General features: G+C 35.1%; 1 protein-coding gene across 4 annotated transcripts in view; it reads left to right on the top strand.

Annotated features, from left to right (window-relative positions):
- TBL1XR1 (TBL1X/Y related 1) overlaps positions 1-19,325 on the top strand; it is a 151,763-nt gene extending 132,438 nt beyond the window's left edge. For all 4 annotated transcript variants that reach the window (XM_033129770.1, XM_033129753.1, XM_033129779.1 and 1 more), the window contains 6 exons: positions 5,805-5,926; positions 6,062-6,136; positions 9,465-9,592; positions 10,177-10,342; positions 13,334-13,435; positions 14,294-19,325. In XM_033129770.1, the coding sequence (XP_032985661.1) occupies positions 5,805-5,926; positions 6,062-6,136; positions 9,465-9,592; positions 10,177-10,342; positions 13,334-13,435; positions 14,294-14,320 (620 nt within the window). In that variant the 3' untranslated portion in view covers positions 14,321-19,325. The remainder of the gene's footprint in view (positions 1-5,804; positions 5,927-6,061; positions 6,137-9,464; positions 9,593-10,176; positions 10,343-13,333; positions 13,436-14,293) is intronic.
- The last annotated feature ends 213 nt before the right edge of the window (positions 19,326-19,538 follow it).

The following is a 19,538-nucleotide window of genomic DNA, read 5'->3' on the forward strand; positions in this document are numbered from 1 at the left end:
TGGCTATAAAAAAATAACAATGTTCATGAGGATGTGGAGAGATTAGGACCCTTATACTTTATTAGTAGATACTGTGTTTCCCCGAAAGTAAGACCTAGCCTGACAATCAGCTCTAATGCGTCTTTTGGAGCAAAAATTAATATAATGCCAAGTATTATATTATGTTATATTAATTATATTATATAAGACCCGGTTTTATAGTAAAATAAGACCGGGTCTTATATTAATTTTTGCTCCAAAAGACCCATTAGAGCTGATTGTCCGGCTAGGTCTTATTTTAGGGGAAACACGGTATGTAAACTGGTACATTCACTATAGAGAACAGTGTGACTATTCCTCAAAAGGCTAAACACAGAATTACCATGTGATCCAGCAGTTCTACTCCTAGGTATCCAAGGTGTGATCAAACAATACGGTGAATGTTTAAAAAAAAATTATTACAGTAAATAGACATATTACCATTAATCCCCCTCAAAATACTCCCCCTCACTTCAAACTCACTTATCCCATCGTTCTTGCCACGTTCTGAAGCTGTTCCGGAAGTCGTCTTTCATTAGTGTCTTTAGTTGTACTGTCATGGCTGCCTCAATGTTCTGAATCGATTCAAAGCATTTATCTTTCATCGTTATTTTGACTCTGGGGAAGAACCAGAAATCACATGGTGCCATATCTGGTAAATAAGATGGATGAGGACACACCGTAATGTTTTTATTTGACAGAAATTGCTATACCAGAAGAGATGTGTGACATGGAGCCTTTCCGTTGTGATCATAAATTAACGATGAAGGCTGCTGCTGGGTGCCATCCAGTGGAAAGGCAGGGAACTTCAATACGGGAAGCGGCATGTAGAACCTTAGTAACAGTGCATGACAAGTTTCACTGTGTTCAGCGCAGTCAGTGAAGTGTGAGCTATGCTTGAGAGAAGGTGTGTTTTAAAGCGTGCCATAAAGCATTCTCCATCATGTAACGCTCCATGTAACACATTGCTTCTGGTATACGAAATTTCTATCAAATAAAAACATCACGGTTTGTCCTCATCCACCTTATTCAACGTATGAGGCATCAGGCGACTTCTGGCTCTTCTCCAAAGTCAAAATGGTCATGAAAGGTAAATGTTTTGAATCGATTCAGGACATCGAGGCAGCCATGACAGCGCAACTAAAGACACTCAGGAAAGAGGACTTCCAGAACAGCTTCAGAAAGTGGCAAGAACGGTGGGATATGTGTGTTTGAAACGAAGGGGAGTATTTTGAGTGGGATTAATGGCAATGTGTCTTTTACTGTAATAAAATTTTTAAAAAAAATTTAGACATTCACTGTATTGTTTGATCAAACCTTGCATATCCAAAAGCTTTGAAATTAGGGACTTGAACAGATCCCTGGACATCAGTGTTCATAACAGCATTATTCGCAACAGCCAAACGTGGAAACAACTCAGTTTCCATCAACAGGTGAATGGATAAACAAAATGTGCATGCATACGATGGATTATCATTCAGCGGTAAAAAGAAATGCAGTTCTGACTCGCGCTACCCCATCCATGAGCCTTGTACGCATTATGCTAAGTGAAATAAACAGACCCAAACGGACAAATAGGATGATTCTGTTTATATAACTAGAATAAGCAAATTCATAGAAACAAAAAATAAAAATTAGAGGTTATCAGGCTGGGGATGGGAGAAATGGGGAGTTATTGCTTAATGGTTACAGAGTTTCTGTTTGGGGTGATAAAAACGTTTTGGGAATAGTGGTGATGGTTGTACAACATTATGAATATAATTAATACCACTGAGTAGTATACTTAATAAAATGACACATTTTACGTTATATATGACCACAATATTTAAAAACTAATAATGTAACATACCAAACACCATTGAATTACATACTTTAAATAGGTGAATTTTATGGTATATGAATTACACGTGAATAAAGCTGTTTAAAAAAAAGCAAATGAGTAATAAATGCTTTTCTTCCTTTTTCTCATAGGTTTGTTCATTGCCTTTTTAACTTACAAGGTATTCACAGGTTAAGAAAAATAAATCAGAATTAGACACAGACATTTGAATCTTAGCTCCAGTATGTTAAAAGTCTCTGTTACCCTGAGCAAATTAACTTTTCTTAGACTCTTTTGTAGTGCGTAAAACGAGACCAGTAATAGCAAACACACCTCTTATGTATCACCGATATAAAAGTACATTTTATGTTAGAGATCTGTTTCTGTCCTAAAGAACTTGTATTACCTTGACTCATTTTATTTTAGGAATAAATATAAAGTAAGGAGGCATGTGTTCTTAGATTATAGCAATCCATAACTATTGTATCTTGTGAGGCAGGTTATTACAGAAGCATTAACTACACAACTCACATTGCAGCATTCCCAAGCTCCCCCAATTATCTTTTCCTGCTTATTCAGTTTGTTTTGTTTTGAACCTGGCGGTGTATTTCTTTGAATGTTGCCTATTTTCTGAGCCTCCCGTCTAATATTTGCAGACTGCTCTGTATCAAGTTCATACCCTGGTGCATCATGACAGATGCTCGGCCTTCTTCATTGCATTTTATTATACCTTTGATTGTCTTCTAAATTAATTAGATTTTTCAGGCCTTTTCCCCTGCTGCTGAACACTAGAACAAATTATTTACCTAAGAAACACTTTGTTAAAATTGTTTTTTAAATGATACCGTATGTAATAATATTAATCTCAGAATGAAAGTGTAGTGTAAGTAGTTACTGAATCGGATTCCAGGCATGAAAACAGAATCTAAACCAGGAAATGCAAGAAAGGGAATTTAATGCAAGGAAACAGTTGCAGAGGTATTGGAAGAGTGAAAAACAGGAATATGAGGTAACCTGGAGTTTAACAACTGCCCGAAACCTAAGACTACAAAGAAGGCGGCAGGATCCAGCTGCCCAGTGGGAATTAGAACCTTAAATGAGAGGCTACCTGGCAAGAATGGCGTAGAGTAAACATAGCTGCTGCCAGAGACACAGCCTGAAAGAGAGAATCGGGAGCAAAATCACCTGTCTTCTCTCTTTGTCCTGTCTTCTCTCTTTGTCCTGACCTTGGGCCCTTGACAGTGTCTTACACCCTGTGAACCCTCCTGGAAACCTGTAGGCACAGAAGTCTGGGATATGTAGTTTGCCACAGTCAGCCCTGCTGGGTGCATTGCATAGGAGGACAGAATGTAGTAAGGAATGGACTTGAGAGCAAGGTGACAAGTGAACAGGACAGTCGTCTGCACTGCCCTGAGAAGTTGTGATGCACACAACGGAATTCACACATAGTGCTGCTCAAAGTTGGCCTGTATTTTTATTTACTGGCTGGTTTAAGTTGGATTCTCTCAGAAGGAGACCTTGAGCCAAACATTTGAGGGATGTGATTTGTTAAGGAAACCCTCCCAGGAGAAACAAGTGAGGAGCTGTGGGAAGCAGAATGGGAAAGGGAAGGAGCCAAGGAAGGGAGCAGTTTCTGGTGAAGCAGGCCCAGTCCTGGCCTGACCCTGACAGGGAGGGCTCTGGAGTGTTTACTTATACCTCAGAATTTTTCTCATCGTAAGCCAAGGGTGCGAGGTGTTTTTAATCCCTGCCACCTACATACCACCAGCCATTGGGTGCTGGTCACCTTGTGGAGAGAGAACAGAGACAGCAGCAGAGCAGGAGGGTTCTCTGAATAAGTTTGCCCCCAGGAGCCCTTAGCACCCAGACACTCAGAAGCTGAGGGTCGGACACACAGCAGAGGTAAAGAGGCCCTACAAGGAGGGAGGAGACCAGAACCACCTCAAGTAGTGTTGACTTCTGAGTTTACTCTACTTGCCAGGTCTAAAATTTTGTGAGTCTCGGTTATTTTTATTTTTTTTACTCTGGTGGAAATTCTTATAATTTGAAATTTTTGTACAGAAGGTGAGTTTATGTTAATATTTTTTATATACCCTATTTTTCATCAAGTTGTTTGGGGAGAGTATTAAGTATTATATGTAGTCTCAAATTTCATACCCCACACATAGTATTTTTCTATTAAACATGTCTTTTTCCATCTTGTAAGTATTACTTGCCTTTACTGACTCAGTCCAGATAATATCTGGATTCCTGGTTTTTCATTGTAGAAATATACCCAAAGCTAGGTCTATAATGTCTGGTGATATTACTGCCGTTAGCTTCCTTGAGCTATACTCTAGATTTTTGTTTTTTTACCTGATTTGTCTGTAGCTGATTAGTGAAATCCATTTCACTGTTGCCTGTTTTCTTTTGTCTTTAAATGTCTTGATATAGTTCTGAAAATCCTGATTAAGTATTCCTTTATGAATCATAAATGCTTTAATTCTTTTTTTTTCTTTTTGCTGTTCCTGTCCATCGTTGCAAGTCCTCACACATTACATATTCCTTGGCTTATCAGTCTCACAGTTCTCAAAACACCTATTGACAATAGTCTCAGCATTAGCAGTTACTATTACAATTAGATTTACACAGAGCGGCTTTGTTTTTCCTTTCCTATGGACACAGTTCTGACCTCCTTCATTAATGCTTTTTATCTCTAGTAGTGAGGATACACAGCTTAAATTTAACCTTCCAGTTTTCTCTCCTTTTTTTCTGTTTTCTCTAAATGATAAGCTTGTTCTGTAAACAACCAGAAAGTAACTTTTAGGCTTTCTAAGCTGTAGAATCTCTGTTGCAACTAGTAAGGTCTACCTTTGTAGTGCAAAAGCAGCCATAGATAATATATAACCTAATAGGCTTATTTGGGTTTTAACAAAACTTGGTGGACACCAAAATTTGAATCTCATATGATTTTCACATTCATAGGTCTTCTTTTGATCACATGTAGTCTTTTTATTCTCCCCTCCGCTCCCCTGCTCACCTACCCACCCCAATGAAATGTAAAAATTGGTCTTGGCCGATGGGCCACAGAGTGTCCACCCCTGCTCCAAATCCAGTGTTTGGGGTATGCTCCTATTGCTTACCCTGATCACTTGCTATCCTTCCCTGAATCTGCTCGCTAATTAGAGGGTCATTGCACCTAGCAGCAGGGGAAAACAAAAGGCCAGAATCTTTCATCTCAGCAGAGCTAAAATAAGTATTAAATGCTAGCCAGCATTTGGGCCTCTGATGTTTTAAATTCAATGACATAGATTTTAAGAGGTGTTTGACAAGAATCTTTCCGAACAAAATGTATTTGTGAATCATATGCTGTATTCCATGTATCAGTTGAGTAGATCCTAGGAATGATACTTATTCAGTGTTACATTTGTCTAACTTGTAATTTACAAAGTCCTTTCCGTAGATACCGTCTCACTTGATTTTCACAGTATCATTTTATACTAAGCTTAAAGATTTTATCCCCATTTGTTAGGTGAGGAAAATAGCATGAGAGATTAAGTGACTTGCTTAGTGCCCACCACTCGTAAGGGAGTGGCAGAACCAAGGCTTCTTGTTTGTTAAACACTCACGGAACTTTAGAAATGAAAAGCAGTATGGCATCACATTTAATTTTATCATTTACAAACGAGAAACCAAAAATGCAGTGCTAGTAGTTTACAGAGGATGCTCTCAGGAATGCTGATCTCCTGATGACCAGGTCCATGTACTTTGTTAAGTGTGTCTGACATAGACCAACTCAATGAAGTGTAGTAATATTTTTGATATTTAGATGTCATAATTTTTAAAAATTATGTTATCTTAAAAAGTATAAAGTAGAATATTTATGTTTCTGTTGGCATACTTAATGTCCAACCATGGTTTAAAATTCAGGCTCTTCGATTTCAGTACATGTGGAATGAATGCAAACCTCGCCTTTTTTCCTTTATAGCACCAGCATTGGATGTTGATTGGCAGAGCAACAATACCTTTGCTTCCTGTAGTACAGATATGTGCATTCATGTCTGTAAATTAGGACAAGACAGACCTATTAAAACATTCCAGGGACACACGGTGAGAATCCCCCCCCCAAACTGATTATAATGAATAAGTAATGTTTCAGAGTGGTTTTGAAGTATGTATGTTTAATGACCAAAGAGCAAGCCAGTCTGTAAAATGAAAATAATGACTATTTACTGTTACTTTTAGAATGAAGTAAATGCTATCAAATGGGACCCAACTGGCAATCTCCTGGCCTCCTGTTCTGATGACATGACTTTGAAGGTAACTCAGATAGTGGGGAGAAATGGGGTGGAGATGTCATACAGTAGTGTGGCTGCTCTGGCCATTTGAACATTATTTAGAATATCTTACAGTTCATTGAATGCTTAAACCTTGTTTTTTATATTTTCTTTTATGAACTATTTCAAATGTTTGAATATAACAAATAAATTCTGTTAAAAAGGTTGGCTGCCTGATAGGAATTATGATATTAAGAAATGTGCTGTTACAAAGTATCTTCACTTTTAGAAAGTCATATTGGCACAATAAGTGTATTTGACATGTAAAGATTTGACTAATGAGCGGCAGAGATCTTTGTAACATTCATGGGTTTGACTGAAATTCTATGAATTGTATTAATTTGATTTTGCGGTGGTGTGAATATATGTCGTCCTTACCGGGAAAGTGAGAGATAGCAGAGAGAATCACTTAATTGGTGAGTGAACCTACTTGACATGCCAGCGTCCACATCTCAACATCTATGTTTTTCTAGTTATGTGACTAAAAGCAAAACTAACACCTATGCACATCACATACCAGTTAGAGAAAAAAAGCATTTTGAGATAAAGAACAGCCGAAATACTAACCTCCAAAATTAATGAAGGCCTTTCCTGTAACATGCTAACTCTAAGCTGAAACTAATTTTTTCCTGAACTCTGCAGTGCCAGTGTCTGCACACATGATGACCTTTACAGTTAGCATAATCATTAGGGCAAACTGCTTTCCCCCTCCCGCAAGCAGACTAAATGTAACCTTGGTAACCTGGTGGGGTTTTTCCTTAAATACCTGTTGTGTTTTTAGTGAGTTTTTCTCCAGCCTGGGCTCCCTTACAAACATTGCTAGTAAAATGCATTTCTTAATGCTTTTCTCTCTTGAGTTTACTTTGCGTACGTGTACATTACACTAATGAAATGAAAGAAACTTGTGGAACAGAATGTGGCACATAAGACAATGTGAAAGAAGGCCAGTGGCTAGAGAACCTGGATCGAGGGGTTGTGGGTGCAGTTGCAGCTACGGAGTTGGACTAGGAAGTGTCAGAGTGCTTCTGTTTGTCCTAAGAATAATAAAAGGTCACTAGATGACTAGTGTGTATAGGAACTGTATTCTGAGAGCAAGAAGCGTCATGTGGGTAAGAACATCGTGTCAAACTTAAACAACAGTGCCTGTGAGTCAGTCAGACAAGTAGAGGTGCTAAGTGGGTCTGATGCTGAGAGAAGTCTCAGCTTGACATAAAAATTTATGATTTCTCATTGGATGTGTGGTCAAAGCCATGGACGTGGACAAAACTATGTAGGTATAAGTATAAAGTAAGAAAAGAGGGAGACCTGAAAAACAAAAAGTCTTACACTCCAATAATTACCAGCTCAAGGAGAATGAGCTTTCAAAAGGAAAGTGAGAAGGAATGACCCAAGTGGAAAGAGAAAGTGGCGAGAAGGACATTTCAAGGGAGGTGGTGGACGGGAGTGGTCAGCAATGTCAATGCTATTGAAAGGTCAAATGAAACACGTGTGGAGACAAAGCTTCTGGCTTTATGTACATTGAGTTGTAAGTACTTAGAATACAGAAACATTGTGATGCTGCTTTATTACCTCTAATTAGTGACATTCCAGAAGTGTGAAGCCCAGCCGATTTTTGGGTTTTTTTGTCAGTAGCTGGGTTTGGTGTTTGTATTTGCCAAGATTTCTCCCCATATTTTCATTGAATAATTTTGTCAGAATTACTCTCATTGTAGGTTTCTCTTAATTTTTGCTCAAAAATAACAGGAATTTTTAATCTATTCACAGGCATATTTTCATTTCAAGAAAGACTTACGCACTACTCACTACCATTTTAATTTTAATGATTGCTTTGTTACTTTTCATGGTTCTATAAATCATTTAACAAGTTCTAATTTTATTATGGTAAAGGACACTTAACGTGAAATCTATTCTTAACAGATTTTTCAGTGTACAGTACAGTGGTGGTGTCTATAGGCAGATACCTAGAACTGACATTTTATATTCCTCGATTAGCAACTCCTTCTTTTCTCCCTCTCCCAACCCCTGGCAACCACCATTGGTTTCTTTGCTTCTGAGTTTGATTCTTTTAGAGTCATCATAAAATGGACTCACGTAGTATTTATCCTTATTAAGATTCAGCAATATTGTCACATATTGCAGGATTTCCTACTTTTTTAAGGCTGAATAATATTCCATTGTGTGTATATGCCAAATTTTCTTTATTCGTCTGTTGGTGGGCATTTAAGTGGTTTCCATATCTTGGGTTTTGTAAATAATGCTGCAGTGAACAAGGGAGTGCAGATACCTCCTAAAGTAATTCAATTCGTTCGGATAAATACGCAGAAGTGCTATTGCTGGATCATATGGTAGTATCATTTGCAATATTTTGAGGAACCTCCATACTGTTTTCTCATGGCAGCTGCACCATTTTGCATGCCCACCAACACCATGCAAGAGTTGTAATTTCTACACATTCTCGACAACATTTATTGTCTTTTTTTTTATATATATATAATACCATCCTAACAGGTGTGAAGTGTTATGTTACTGTGTTTTTTGATTTGCATTTCTTTAATTATTAGTGACATTGAGCTTTTTCGTATACCTGTTGGTCATTTGTATATCTCCTTCGGAAAAATGTATGTTCAAGTTCTTTGATCGCTTTTAAATTGGGTTATTAGGTTTTTTACTGTTGAGTTGTAGGCGTTCCTTATATTTTTATATAAATTAACTCTATTTTGAATACATGATTTGCAAATAACTTCTCCCATTCTGTAGGTTGTCTTTTTATTTTATTGATTGTTTCCTTTGTTGTGAATCTTTTTAATTTTATATAGTTCCACCCGACTTTTCTTTTGCTTTTATTGCCTATACTTTGGTGACATACATGAATCATGTTATTTTATTTGTAACTTGCTTATTTTCTCTTGTAAAATATTTCCTGATTTTAAATTCTAAAAGCAGTTTATAATGTAGATCTTTTATTTAAGAGACAGCATAGAAACTTATGCCTTAAACATTTCAGAAACATTACCCAAGGAACTTATAGAATGTTAACGTTTATACCATCTGAAGCTACCAAAAGTAACCGTAGAACTACAGTTAATTCAGTCCTGAAGCCTTACAATAGTGAATATTTGGAAAGGACTTATGGCTAATTTGTCATTTTAAACAGAGAGAAATACTGCATCTTAATTTCTTTTCAAATATCCCCTTGATCTCTGTAATCATTGTTCTGGTTATACCACTTTTATTTTGAATTGGTAAGGTAGTATTTTAAATGTACCCTTTGTATAGAAAAATAATTATATACATTTTTCTTTTTTGCTTAGATATGGAGTATGAAACAAGACAATTGTGTCCATGATTTACAAGCACATAATAAAGAAATTTATACTATCAAGTGGAGTCCAACAGGGCCAGGGACAAATAATCCAAATGCCAACCTTATGTTAGCAAGGTAATATTTCTGTTTTACTCTTCCTTTTATGAATCTTCTACAAATAACACTTCTAATATGTATGACAGCAAATTGGGAAAGATTCCAGGAAATGGGAATGGGTCCTGCAAGTAATATTTTTTTAATGGGAACTTTTAAACAGAGTTTTATTATTTTAGGTCATAATGGATTCTCCCCCACCCCCCGGAGATGTCAGGTATTTGCTGGTGATATCAAATATTGATTAAAACCCAAGTAATGCGGCACAGTGCAATAAAGTTTCTTCAGTATTTAAAAAAAAGAGTTAAAAATATTGTCAATAGTATTCAAAACCATGGATCAATATAAAGGAATTGTTTAAAGAACAAAGGAATACAGTGAATTAGGTCGTTTATGTCTTCTGATTCAGGGACTTGGAGATGCCCTGATAGCTGCCTGTTCTCATATATAGATTTGTTTCCGAAACACTTTCTTTCTAGCAGCCCAGCCTGCTCCTCATGAGGAATTTGTGGCTAGCTATTAGGAATGGCTGACTACTGTAGATTGTGGGTGGGGCTGAGAATATTTTATTACTTATAAAATCATATTTTTTCCTCCCTTGTCAGTGCATCCTTTGATTCTACTGTTAGATTATGGGATGTAGACCGAGGAATTTGCATCCATACTTTGACAAAACACCAAGAGCCTGTGTACAGTGTAGCTTTCAGTCCTGATGGCAGGTATCTGGCAAGTGGTTCTTTTGACAAATGTGTGCACATCTGGAACACACAGGTATGTCTGAGTTATTTAAATAGTCAAGTAAATGCTCTTATATTTAGTAAGAAGCATTAGCCTGTACAAATAATTTCTTTTCCTCTTTGGTTGTCATTCCTTTTGTGGCATTAATTCAGTTCTCAGGTTTTAAAGTAGTACTTTTTTTTTTTTTTAATTTACAGCTAAGTAAAGATTAAAACCAACTGAAGTTATGTTTTCGTAATACAGACCAAAATTTAGAAATACTTGAGATTCTTTGTTTTTTCCCAGCAGTGTTGCAGATATAAAATATAAGAGTTAAGATGCATTTATTAAATATAATTTTATAATTTTCTAAAATAATTGTCTTTGAAAGAGCTCCATATGAACTTTTTAAAAAATGTACTACAGGACAAGATTTTATGGCTAAACACAATGATTTATCGGACACAAATTTAAAACTATACTACCTTCTTAGGGACAGTGCTATAGAGAGCCTTTCCTAACAGTAGAGAAAATAGACTGTTGCTTTAGTTTTATCTTCTCAGTATTTTAGTTTTCATGGTCCAGATACTGTTTCTTTAATAGCAATCACTTGACTCCCACTGCTCTCCCTCTTCAGTGATCAAGTTCTTTGCTGGTTGTAGTGTAGACGTAATAAGTGACTGTGGGCTGTTTCTCTCTGTGTAGCTGACCATCACAGAGTATTTTGCATAAATCATCATTTTCAAATACTGTTTTTCATTAAGTTATACTTTCAAATGGTCCTCCTAAAAAAACCCAACAACACTATAAAAGGAATATGCTAGAAATACAAACTCTTGATCCCATTTCTTTCTTGATCCCCTACAGGCATGTGTGTGAATAAAAGCATTATGATTCTTTCATTTTATACTTTCAGGTTTTATTTTTTCATTTACATTTTTAACTCCCTTAGAATTGGTTTTTATATGTGGTGTGAGGTAGAGATCTAATTTTATCTTTCTATATGGATAAACAATTGTCTCGCACTATTTATTGCCTCCTTACTGTTTCATAATGCCACTTCTTTGATATACCAAGTTCTTGTGTGGTTCATTCATAGATTCTCTTGCATTCCATTGACATACTTGTATATATACCTGCATCATTAGCATAGTTTTAATAACTAACTTTATAAGTCCCCCTAATTAAGTCTTTTTTCTTTATTAAAGTTTCATAATTTCTTTATAAAGATCCTTTTCCCTAATTTATTCCTAGGTGTTTTATGGATTTTATTGTTACCATGAATAGCATCTTTAAAAAAACATATTCCTTTTACTTACTGGATGTTGCTTGTATTTGGAACATATGTGGTTTTTGGCATATTGGTAGTGAATCTATCAACCTTTCTGTGCTCTCTTATTCTAATAGTTTATCTTACCCCTTGACTTTCTTTTCACGTTAATCTTTCTGTTGTGATTGAGTAGCAAAGGCTTATTAGATATAATCTATAGATAATCTGTCTGTTGTATACATTTTCAGTCACTCCATTGTGAGAAAATCAATTTAAATGAAATTTGGGTATAGGACTATAGAGTTCTAATGGAAGATACTGCTAGGCTTTTAAGGGCATTTGAGCAACTATCCATACTGTTTTGTTGTATCACTGTTGTGTATCAAAAATATTTTCCTTTTTTTCTTTTAAGTTTGAAAATAGTGAAATGCATCTTTTAGTGAGTTTTTAGTGCAGGAGAAAATCATTTTTTTGTAATATATACATCTAGTTCTCTTCTTTCATTCCTTGGATGATACGTTACCAAAGCATTTGACAGGTCAGTTGTTGAAGCCTGGTCTGAACATGTATCTACATCTCTTGGCCTTTATTAATGTCCTACCTCTGGCTTATTGACTGTGCTCTTTTGGTTCAATTATATATTAAGTCAAGCTTAGAAATTGGTAAGTACTTTTGAAAGAAAGTTTTTGTTTTCTTAAACCCCAAAGTTGACTGTCCTATAGATTTTACTTTCTACGTATCAGCAGGTTTTAGATTTTATTGGTGCCACTCCTTTCTCTCCTACTTCTCTCATCTAATTGATCATGGATACTGAAGACCTGTACTCACACTTTTTCACTAATCTCGTAAATTGTTAGACATTTTAGGTAGGAAAAACAGTTTAAAAATCAGGAGAGCCTTCCCAATGTGATAAGCTGTAGCAGTGCATCTGTGGCTTCTACAGTATTACTGGACTGACTTTGAAGGAAAAGCAAGGGAAAACAGTCTTCCACTTTAGCGATTAAGTGAGGGTTAGTTGTCTGCGTGGGTGTTTACAAGGTACATGTCTTGCTGCCCTGTTGTTTTTAGATAGATCTGCTACCTCTAGTTTGACCTTTTAGGTCACTTTAAAGCTGAGAGGTACCTTCCTGGTTTGTCAGAGCAGAATACCAGAAGCATATTTTTCATTGTTTTTGGATTTCTCACAACAGAACCTTTAACTTTTTCCTGCTTAATGACTGGTTTCTTAAGAGAATACATTTTTGTGCTGAGTTTTAATTATTCAGTGGCAGTTGAATGATTTTGTTTACATTACTGAAGGAATAAAATAATTTATGAGTCAGCTAAATTGATAATGAAATTGTTAGTGTTCCTGGTTGTACTTTTAAAAATTATATAATCTTTCAAGAATAATGTATGTATATCCTTTTAGCTTTTTTATAACTTCTATAGCTTAGACTGCTGCTCAGTAAATAAGGAGTAACTAACAGACTTAACACTGAATTGTCTTGACTGGTTTATTATACTTACTCTTTAGGATGTTTGCCAAAGAAATTTCTCTAAATTTAAACTAAATGTGTGTATGAATGATCTGTTGAGGGCAGACTAGTATTATCTTTTTATAAGAGGATCATCAAATCACATTTTAGTATTTTAGAACTTCTATTTATTTTGGAGTTGAAGCTAAACCCTACCTCTTATTGCTAGAAATAAAGCCATATAATATTTTTACCTCAATATTTGGACTTATAACAGTATGTGGTATTATTTTTAAGATTCTGTTTTCATTTTTTTAGACAGGTGCTCTAGTTCACAGTTATAGGGGAACAGGTGGAATTTTTGAAGTTTGCTGGAATGCAGCAGGAGACAAAGTTGGAGCCAGTGCATCAGATGGTTCAGTAAGTATAAGGCAGTGTTTCCAAGGAGCTGTGTGCGCGTGTGTGTGTGAGCACAGTGAATAAATGTGGCTTCTGTTACTTTTAAAATAAATTTTATGATATGGAATTGATCTTTTCTACTTACTAAAGGCTATATAGTTTTCATACTCTTTCAAATAATATAAACAAAAACTAGGCTATCTTTGCCTAAAGAGTGTCTTCATAATTAAGAAATGGATAGTTATTTCTAAAGTAAGCCTTCATTAGTGAAATTGAGTACAGCAGCATACCACTGTGAGAGAGATTTGAATTTTCAATGCCTATTTTTACCTTCTTTTCCCTGCAGAAGAGTATGGATGGTCCAGGGAAGGGGGAATAGAGGCAGTTGAGTCCTACATTGAGGAATGTGTGATACTGAGAGACTTTCAGGATGAAGTTGTCCAACTCTTTACAGAAACATTAGTTATGGCTTCCAAAGTTCTGAAAGCAAAGGGAAGATGGAAAGGGTATAGCCATTAGCTGTTTACTGAAAAGTATAGCTTAATATAATCTGCAGTATCTTTTGTTAAGATCCCAGAAATAGGAAATGATCTACTTTGGGTATATATTTTCTACTTTTTTGATTAACAGAGAATAAATTTTCATAATTTTAGCCATGGTTCTTCCTCTGTAGGATTAGCCCATGGCGGTTTCCTCCAGCTACTTAGACAGTTTGTATGATTTCTGTTAGTTAAATGCCCACTGCCATGATTATTAATTGCTTTACCAGTTTTGTCAACTTGGAATGAAGCAATAGATCCCATACTCTATAGAAAAGTTAAACTAAAAATGTACGATGACATTCTTAACACACTGGTTGACTATTTTCATTTCTTACAGGTTTGTGTATTAGACCTTCGGAAATAGCGCTACTAGTTGGAAGCCATGGACCGACTATGAATGTGTACATAGCCAAAATGACTGTCCCTGACCCACGTACTGCTATAGTCCCACCTGAACCATGGCCAGTCCACTACAGCCAAATCTAAAAGAAATATATACATACAGTGTATATAAACAAAATTGCACCCTGAAGATGACAGAATTTTATCACAGCTTGTGAATTCTGTTCACCAAGTGCTGGAATCTAATCTGCTGTGCCCCTAAAATAGCATTTAGAAGTTTTGGATATGAAAAACAGAAGAGAGAAAGAAATATGCATTATAAAAGCAGCCCGTACATGTACCAGTTTTTGGATACTAATGACAGCCTTGTTTCTCCCCTTTGAATCAGCAGACACCATGGATTATATTCTTTTTTTCCCTTCAGTAGTTGAGCAGTTTGTATGTACAGAGAAAATGGACTTAACAAAAACTTGCAGCAGTAGTTTGTTCTTGCTTTTAAACTTTGTTTTTGGTTTAGTTTATGGATGCATGAAGTAAGGGAGTGAATCAGTTTCTTGTTTATATTTTTTTCACCTTTAAACAAAAAAATTCTTAAAAATATTTTAATGCATTCTTTTGAAAAGATAAATGTTTGGTACATTTTATGGCTCCCAGAGCATATATTCAATTGGTGCATGTTGTGGAAGGGGAAATTGGAAATTAAATGAAAATATTTGACTTTGGTCGCGTCAATCTGTAAGACACATCAGTAAAAGGGTATTATGCTCTGTTTTTTTTTTGTTTGTTTGTTTCATTTTTTGTTTGTTTTTTGGTGATGTGGCTTAAATGCAGTAGTTTCTTTTTTGGGACATATTTCTGCCAATTAAAGACTAGAAGGGCACAAAATTTTTTTTTTTAATACCATAGAGAAGATACATTAAAAAAAATCTTCTGATGTTTTGTAGCCATAACTAAATTATGGTTAAAATGTGCACTATTGTTAAAAGGAGCAAAGTAGATTTGGGTTTTTTTTGTTGTTTATTTGTTTTGCTTTGTTTTTTAAGAGATTAAACTGTTTCTGGATAAGGATTAGCTTCTCAAAGTGTCCATCATTCTGTGTAGAAGCTTAAGTATGTAATGTAACCAAACTCCAGTATTAAAAATCTCTCATGTTATTTTTCTTTATACAAAGCAAGATAACGGCATATAACACTGCCATTACATGGCAAAATGTTAGCTACCTTAGTGTAAAAACAATCTTTAAAACAGAAGACTTGCTTCAAGGTGTTTTTAAATAGCAGTGATTCCCATTTATGTTTTTTTTAAAGTATAATTGCACTAACCTCCCTGCTGCTCTGATTCTGTATTTGTGGTACTTGTGACTACACTTTTTTCAAATATTGATAGATATAAGCTGCTATATTTTTTTCCCAAATAATCACTACTATATCATGTCTTTTTCTCTTCGTAATATCAAGTATTTTCTTAAGGATATACCCGGTTTCCCTGAAAATAAGATCTAGCCGGACCATCAGCTCTATGTCTTTTGGAGCAAAAATTAATGTAAGACCCAGTCTTATTTTACTATAAGACTGGATCTTATCTAACATAATATAATATAAGACCCAGTCTTATATTAATTTTTGCTCCAAAAGACGCATTAGAGCTGATGGTCCGGCTAGGTCTTATTTTCAGGGAAACACGGTAGGTATCAGATCAAATCGCCTCTTGTGCTCATGCAACTGAAAGCTAAAACTTACAGAATTTACAAATGGTATCCTGGGGCTGTGTTTATATGTGTGATTTAACAGGGTTTGTCATGATTAAGGTAAGAATCCAGAAGTGTCAATTTTGAAGAAAATAGTTGTCAAATTTATATTTCCAAGATTTCAATTAAGGAATCACTTGTTATCCAACAGCAAATTTATAACACTATTTCTGTCACTAATTATTTTGAGGCTTTTACTACTAAAATTTTAACCTGTGTTTTAAGTAGAAACTGATTTAACCCAAATAATGCAGCTTTCGTTTTCAGCATTTGTTGTTTTGCTATTTTTAAACAACAGCATTGATTGAAGCAAGTCTTGGTTTTACTAAGGTAGGATAGCATTTGCTATTGGTAAAGAAAATAAATACACTTAATTCCATAATACATTGTTATATGTACCCCAGTTGTTGTTAGTGGGGACTGTGATACTGTAATAATATTTTTAAAATTTACATCCAGAGAGGCAGTCATTCATGATGGTTTTGTGCCAGCTGTTTTTAGGGTTTTGGATCATATTATAGATATTTAGAACTATTACCCTGTGACTTATGTAGGAAACCTAATATGCTGAGTATCTGGCACTTGAAATCCTGCTTTTATTGCTGGAGGTCCACATCTGTGGTTGACCTCTGTTATTGTTTTAAAAAAATAAATAAAAATAAAAAAATCTGTGCAATAATTTTTAAATGTGCTCCCAGGAATAGACACAAATGTTTTGAGTATGTTTAAGCTGCATTTTCCTTTAGCGATGCATTTGTCAATTGCACTGAATTTAAATCTGAAAGTCAGAGGTGATTATTGATAGTACTTTTGTATTTTGATATGGACAGTTTATTCATTTGCATACAGTTATTGACTTTTTTCCAGCTGATTAAAAGATAGTCAATAAGTTCCGCAATATAGCTGCCAAAATAGACAGCTACGTTTTTATGGTAGTGTCATCTTTTCTGTTTTTTTTTTTTGTTGTTGTTGTTGTTGTTTTTAAATCTTTTAGTAGCTATTTTACTTAAGCATAGCCACAATAGGACATATAAAAGATTATAAATACAGAGCTTTATTATCCTGATGTCTTGGGTCTTTTAAGTATAAACTTTATCTGGAAGGTATCCATTTTGTAGGCTTGGGTTCTTCGTGAGCATACAATTGTTTATTTTTGCTGCTGTTCTCAACATCATCATTGCCTGCTGATGTGCCACGATGCTGCTCCAGTAGACAAAAATCAGATTGCCTCTAATTTAAGCAGTAACATGACTGTAAGAGACCAAGTTTCACAGCCTGTAAAGATTTATATTTGAGGTTCTTGCTCATTTTTCCTTCTGTTTTTTTTTTCTAAGAACTTATTCCTGAAGATCAACTGATTCCAGCAGACTTTCTGTGGTATTCATTGTATATCATTGTTGTATAGGCTACTGTAAGAATCTTATCATAAGGAAAAATAGGAAGGAAAACTTGAATGACTAGAATACTCATTGATTAAAATAGACTAAAGAGCAGCTGTCACTCTTAAACATCATAAAGGAATATCTTTTCTTCTCCATGTAGGAAATCCCATAAGTTCTTATATTTGTTCCAGCCCCTATTCCCTATCGTTGATCAGGTACCATCATTAACTTTCAAATGACTTTTAGAAGTGGTAACTTTTAATTTCCTAATAGATCTTAGAGTGTACTGAATTCTGTTTTAATTAATTATTCTCTAGGTAAGTATGTTTTAGGATTAAACACCTTTTACAGATAACTGAAAGTGCCTCCTTTTGTGGTGTAAAAAACAAATTATGGTGCAAAAAGTAATCATTAGGTTGAATTACATGAAGGTTTTTTGCTTTTTGACATACAAAAATGTCAAGAGAAAGGCCAAAGATTTGTACATTTTCACTTATAAAGCACTCCTTTTTTCCTTAAACTTCTTTCTGTCAAATTAGATTTAATGATAGAGTACTATTTTTAAGGAGCTGTTTATGTAGAATGATTTTGTTAAGAGTAATGTAAACTATTATTGAGTAGAGGCCTGAAGAGGAATATGCATTTTTGCTATTTAAAGGAATCACAAATGACCATCCTTATGTAAGCAAAAATGTTAAGTTTTGTTAGAGGAGCAGAAAAATAAATTTCAAATACAGTGCTATTTACTCAAAACAGTTTTCATTTTCTTAAGCACATTGTACATTTCTATAGTACCTGCGCTTATTCTCACATGCTAAGGACGGTACTTGCATTTGATGAATTACTGTTGACAGTCTCCACAGAAATCCTATTTCAGTGGACCAACATTGTGGCATGGCAGCAAATGCCAGCATTTTGGGGGAATAGCAGCAAATCTACAAGAGACCCTGGTTGGTTTGTGGGTTTTTTTGTTTTTTTTTCCCTTTTGAATCAGCAGGGATGCAAGGAGGGTAGGGAAGTTATGAATTACTCCTTCTGGTAGTAGCTCTGAAGTGTCACATTCAATATCAGTTAGTTGTTTGTTTGTTTTTAACATGATTCTAGTTAATGTAGAAGAGAGAGAGGTAAAAAGAGGAAGTGTTCACTTTTTTAATACACTGATTTAGAAATTTGATGTCATATCAGTAGTTCTGAAGTATTAATAGCATTCTTTATCTCTGCCTTTACGTTGACAGTCTTGAAGCAGGGTGAATAAGGCTTTTTTTTTTTTTTTTTCCCTCTAGTAAGCTGTTTCATGATGTTTTCTTTGGAGTTTCTGGATAAGTTAAAGAAAACATTCTGCATGTTGTATCTAGTCTAATGTACTTATCCATCTCATTAAAAACAAAAACAGACTGCGTTTTGTAGCTCTGTAATCCCCAAATACAGAAGTAATTTTCTTCTTTCCTGACTTTGACATTTATCTATAATGTTCTAATTTTGATTTTTACAAATCCTTTGGGTCTAATTCTGTGAGCCTACCTATAGCACTGGATTAAAATGTCTGCATCATTTCTTTAGTTATCCAGTTAACTTTAAAACTGTTGTAAAAGTGTAAACCAGCCCATGACAGTTTTTTGTACATGTTAAAGAACTTTATTGTTCAGTTTTCATGGTTATTGTGTAAGGAAGACTGATTATAGATGTTCTGTGCTGTCCTGGACCATGTTAATTACACTTATGATGTCTTTTGGTTCCACATCACAATGATTTGTCCCCAATGACCCTTTTATCCTTTCTAGGCACATTTTTTTTTGTTGTTGTTGTTGTTGCAGTTTCCCTTTGCATTGTATTGCTTTGACAACTGTAATTTGAATCAGATCTGAAAGAGGTCCAGAATAAAATATATTTTGATATTATGTTGGCTGTGTACATATGTAAAACCTTTGATATCTATGTAGTTTGTATAGACTATTTAGTCAGGTAAAGAGAGAGCGATGCTATTTCTTGTTTACAATTTCTTGTTTACATTTTAATTGCATTTACTCCTCCAATGTGCTATTGTAGAATAAACTGTTTTGCTCTGAGTTAGCCTTCATAACATAGAACATGCCTGCTCTCTCCCGTACTGG

Source organism: Rhinolophus ferrumequinum, chromosome 2 (assembly GCF_004115265.2).
Source record: "Rhinolophus ferrumequinum isolate MPI-CBG mRhiFer1 chromosome 2, mRhiFer1_v1.p, whole genome shotgun sequence".
Classification (NCBI taxonomy): Eukaryota; Metazoa; Chordata; class Mammalia; order Chiroptera; family Rhinolophidae; genus Rhinolophus; species Rhinolophus ferrumequinum.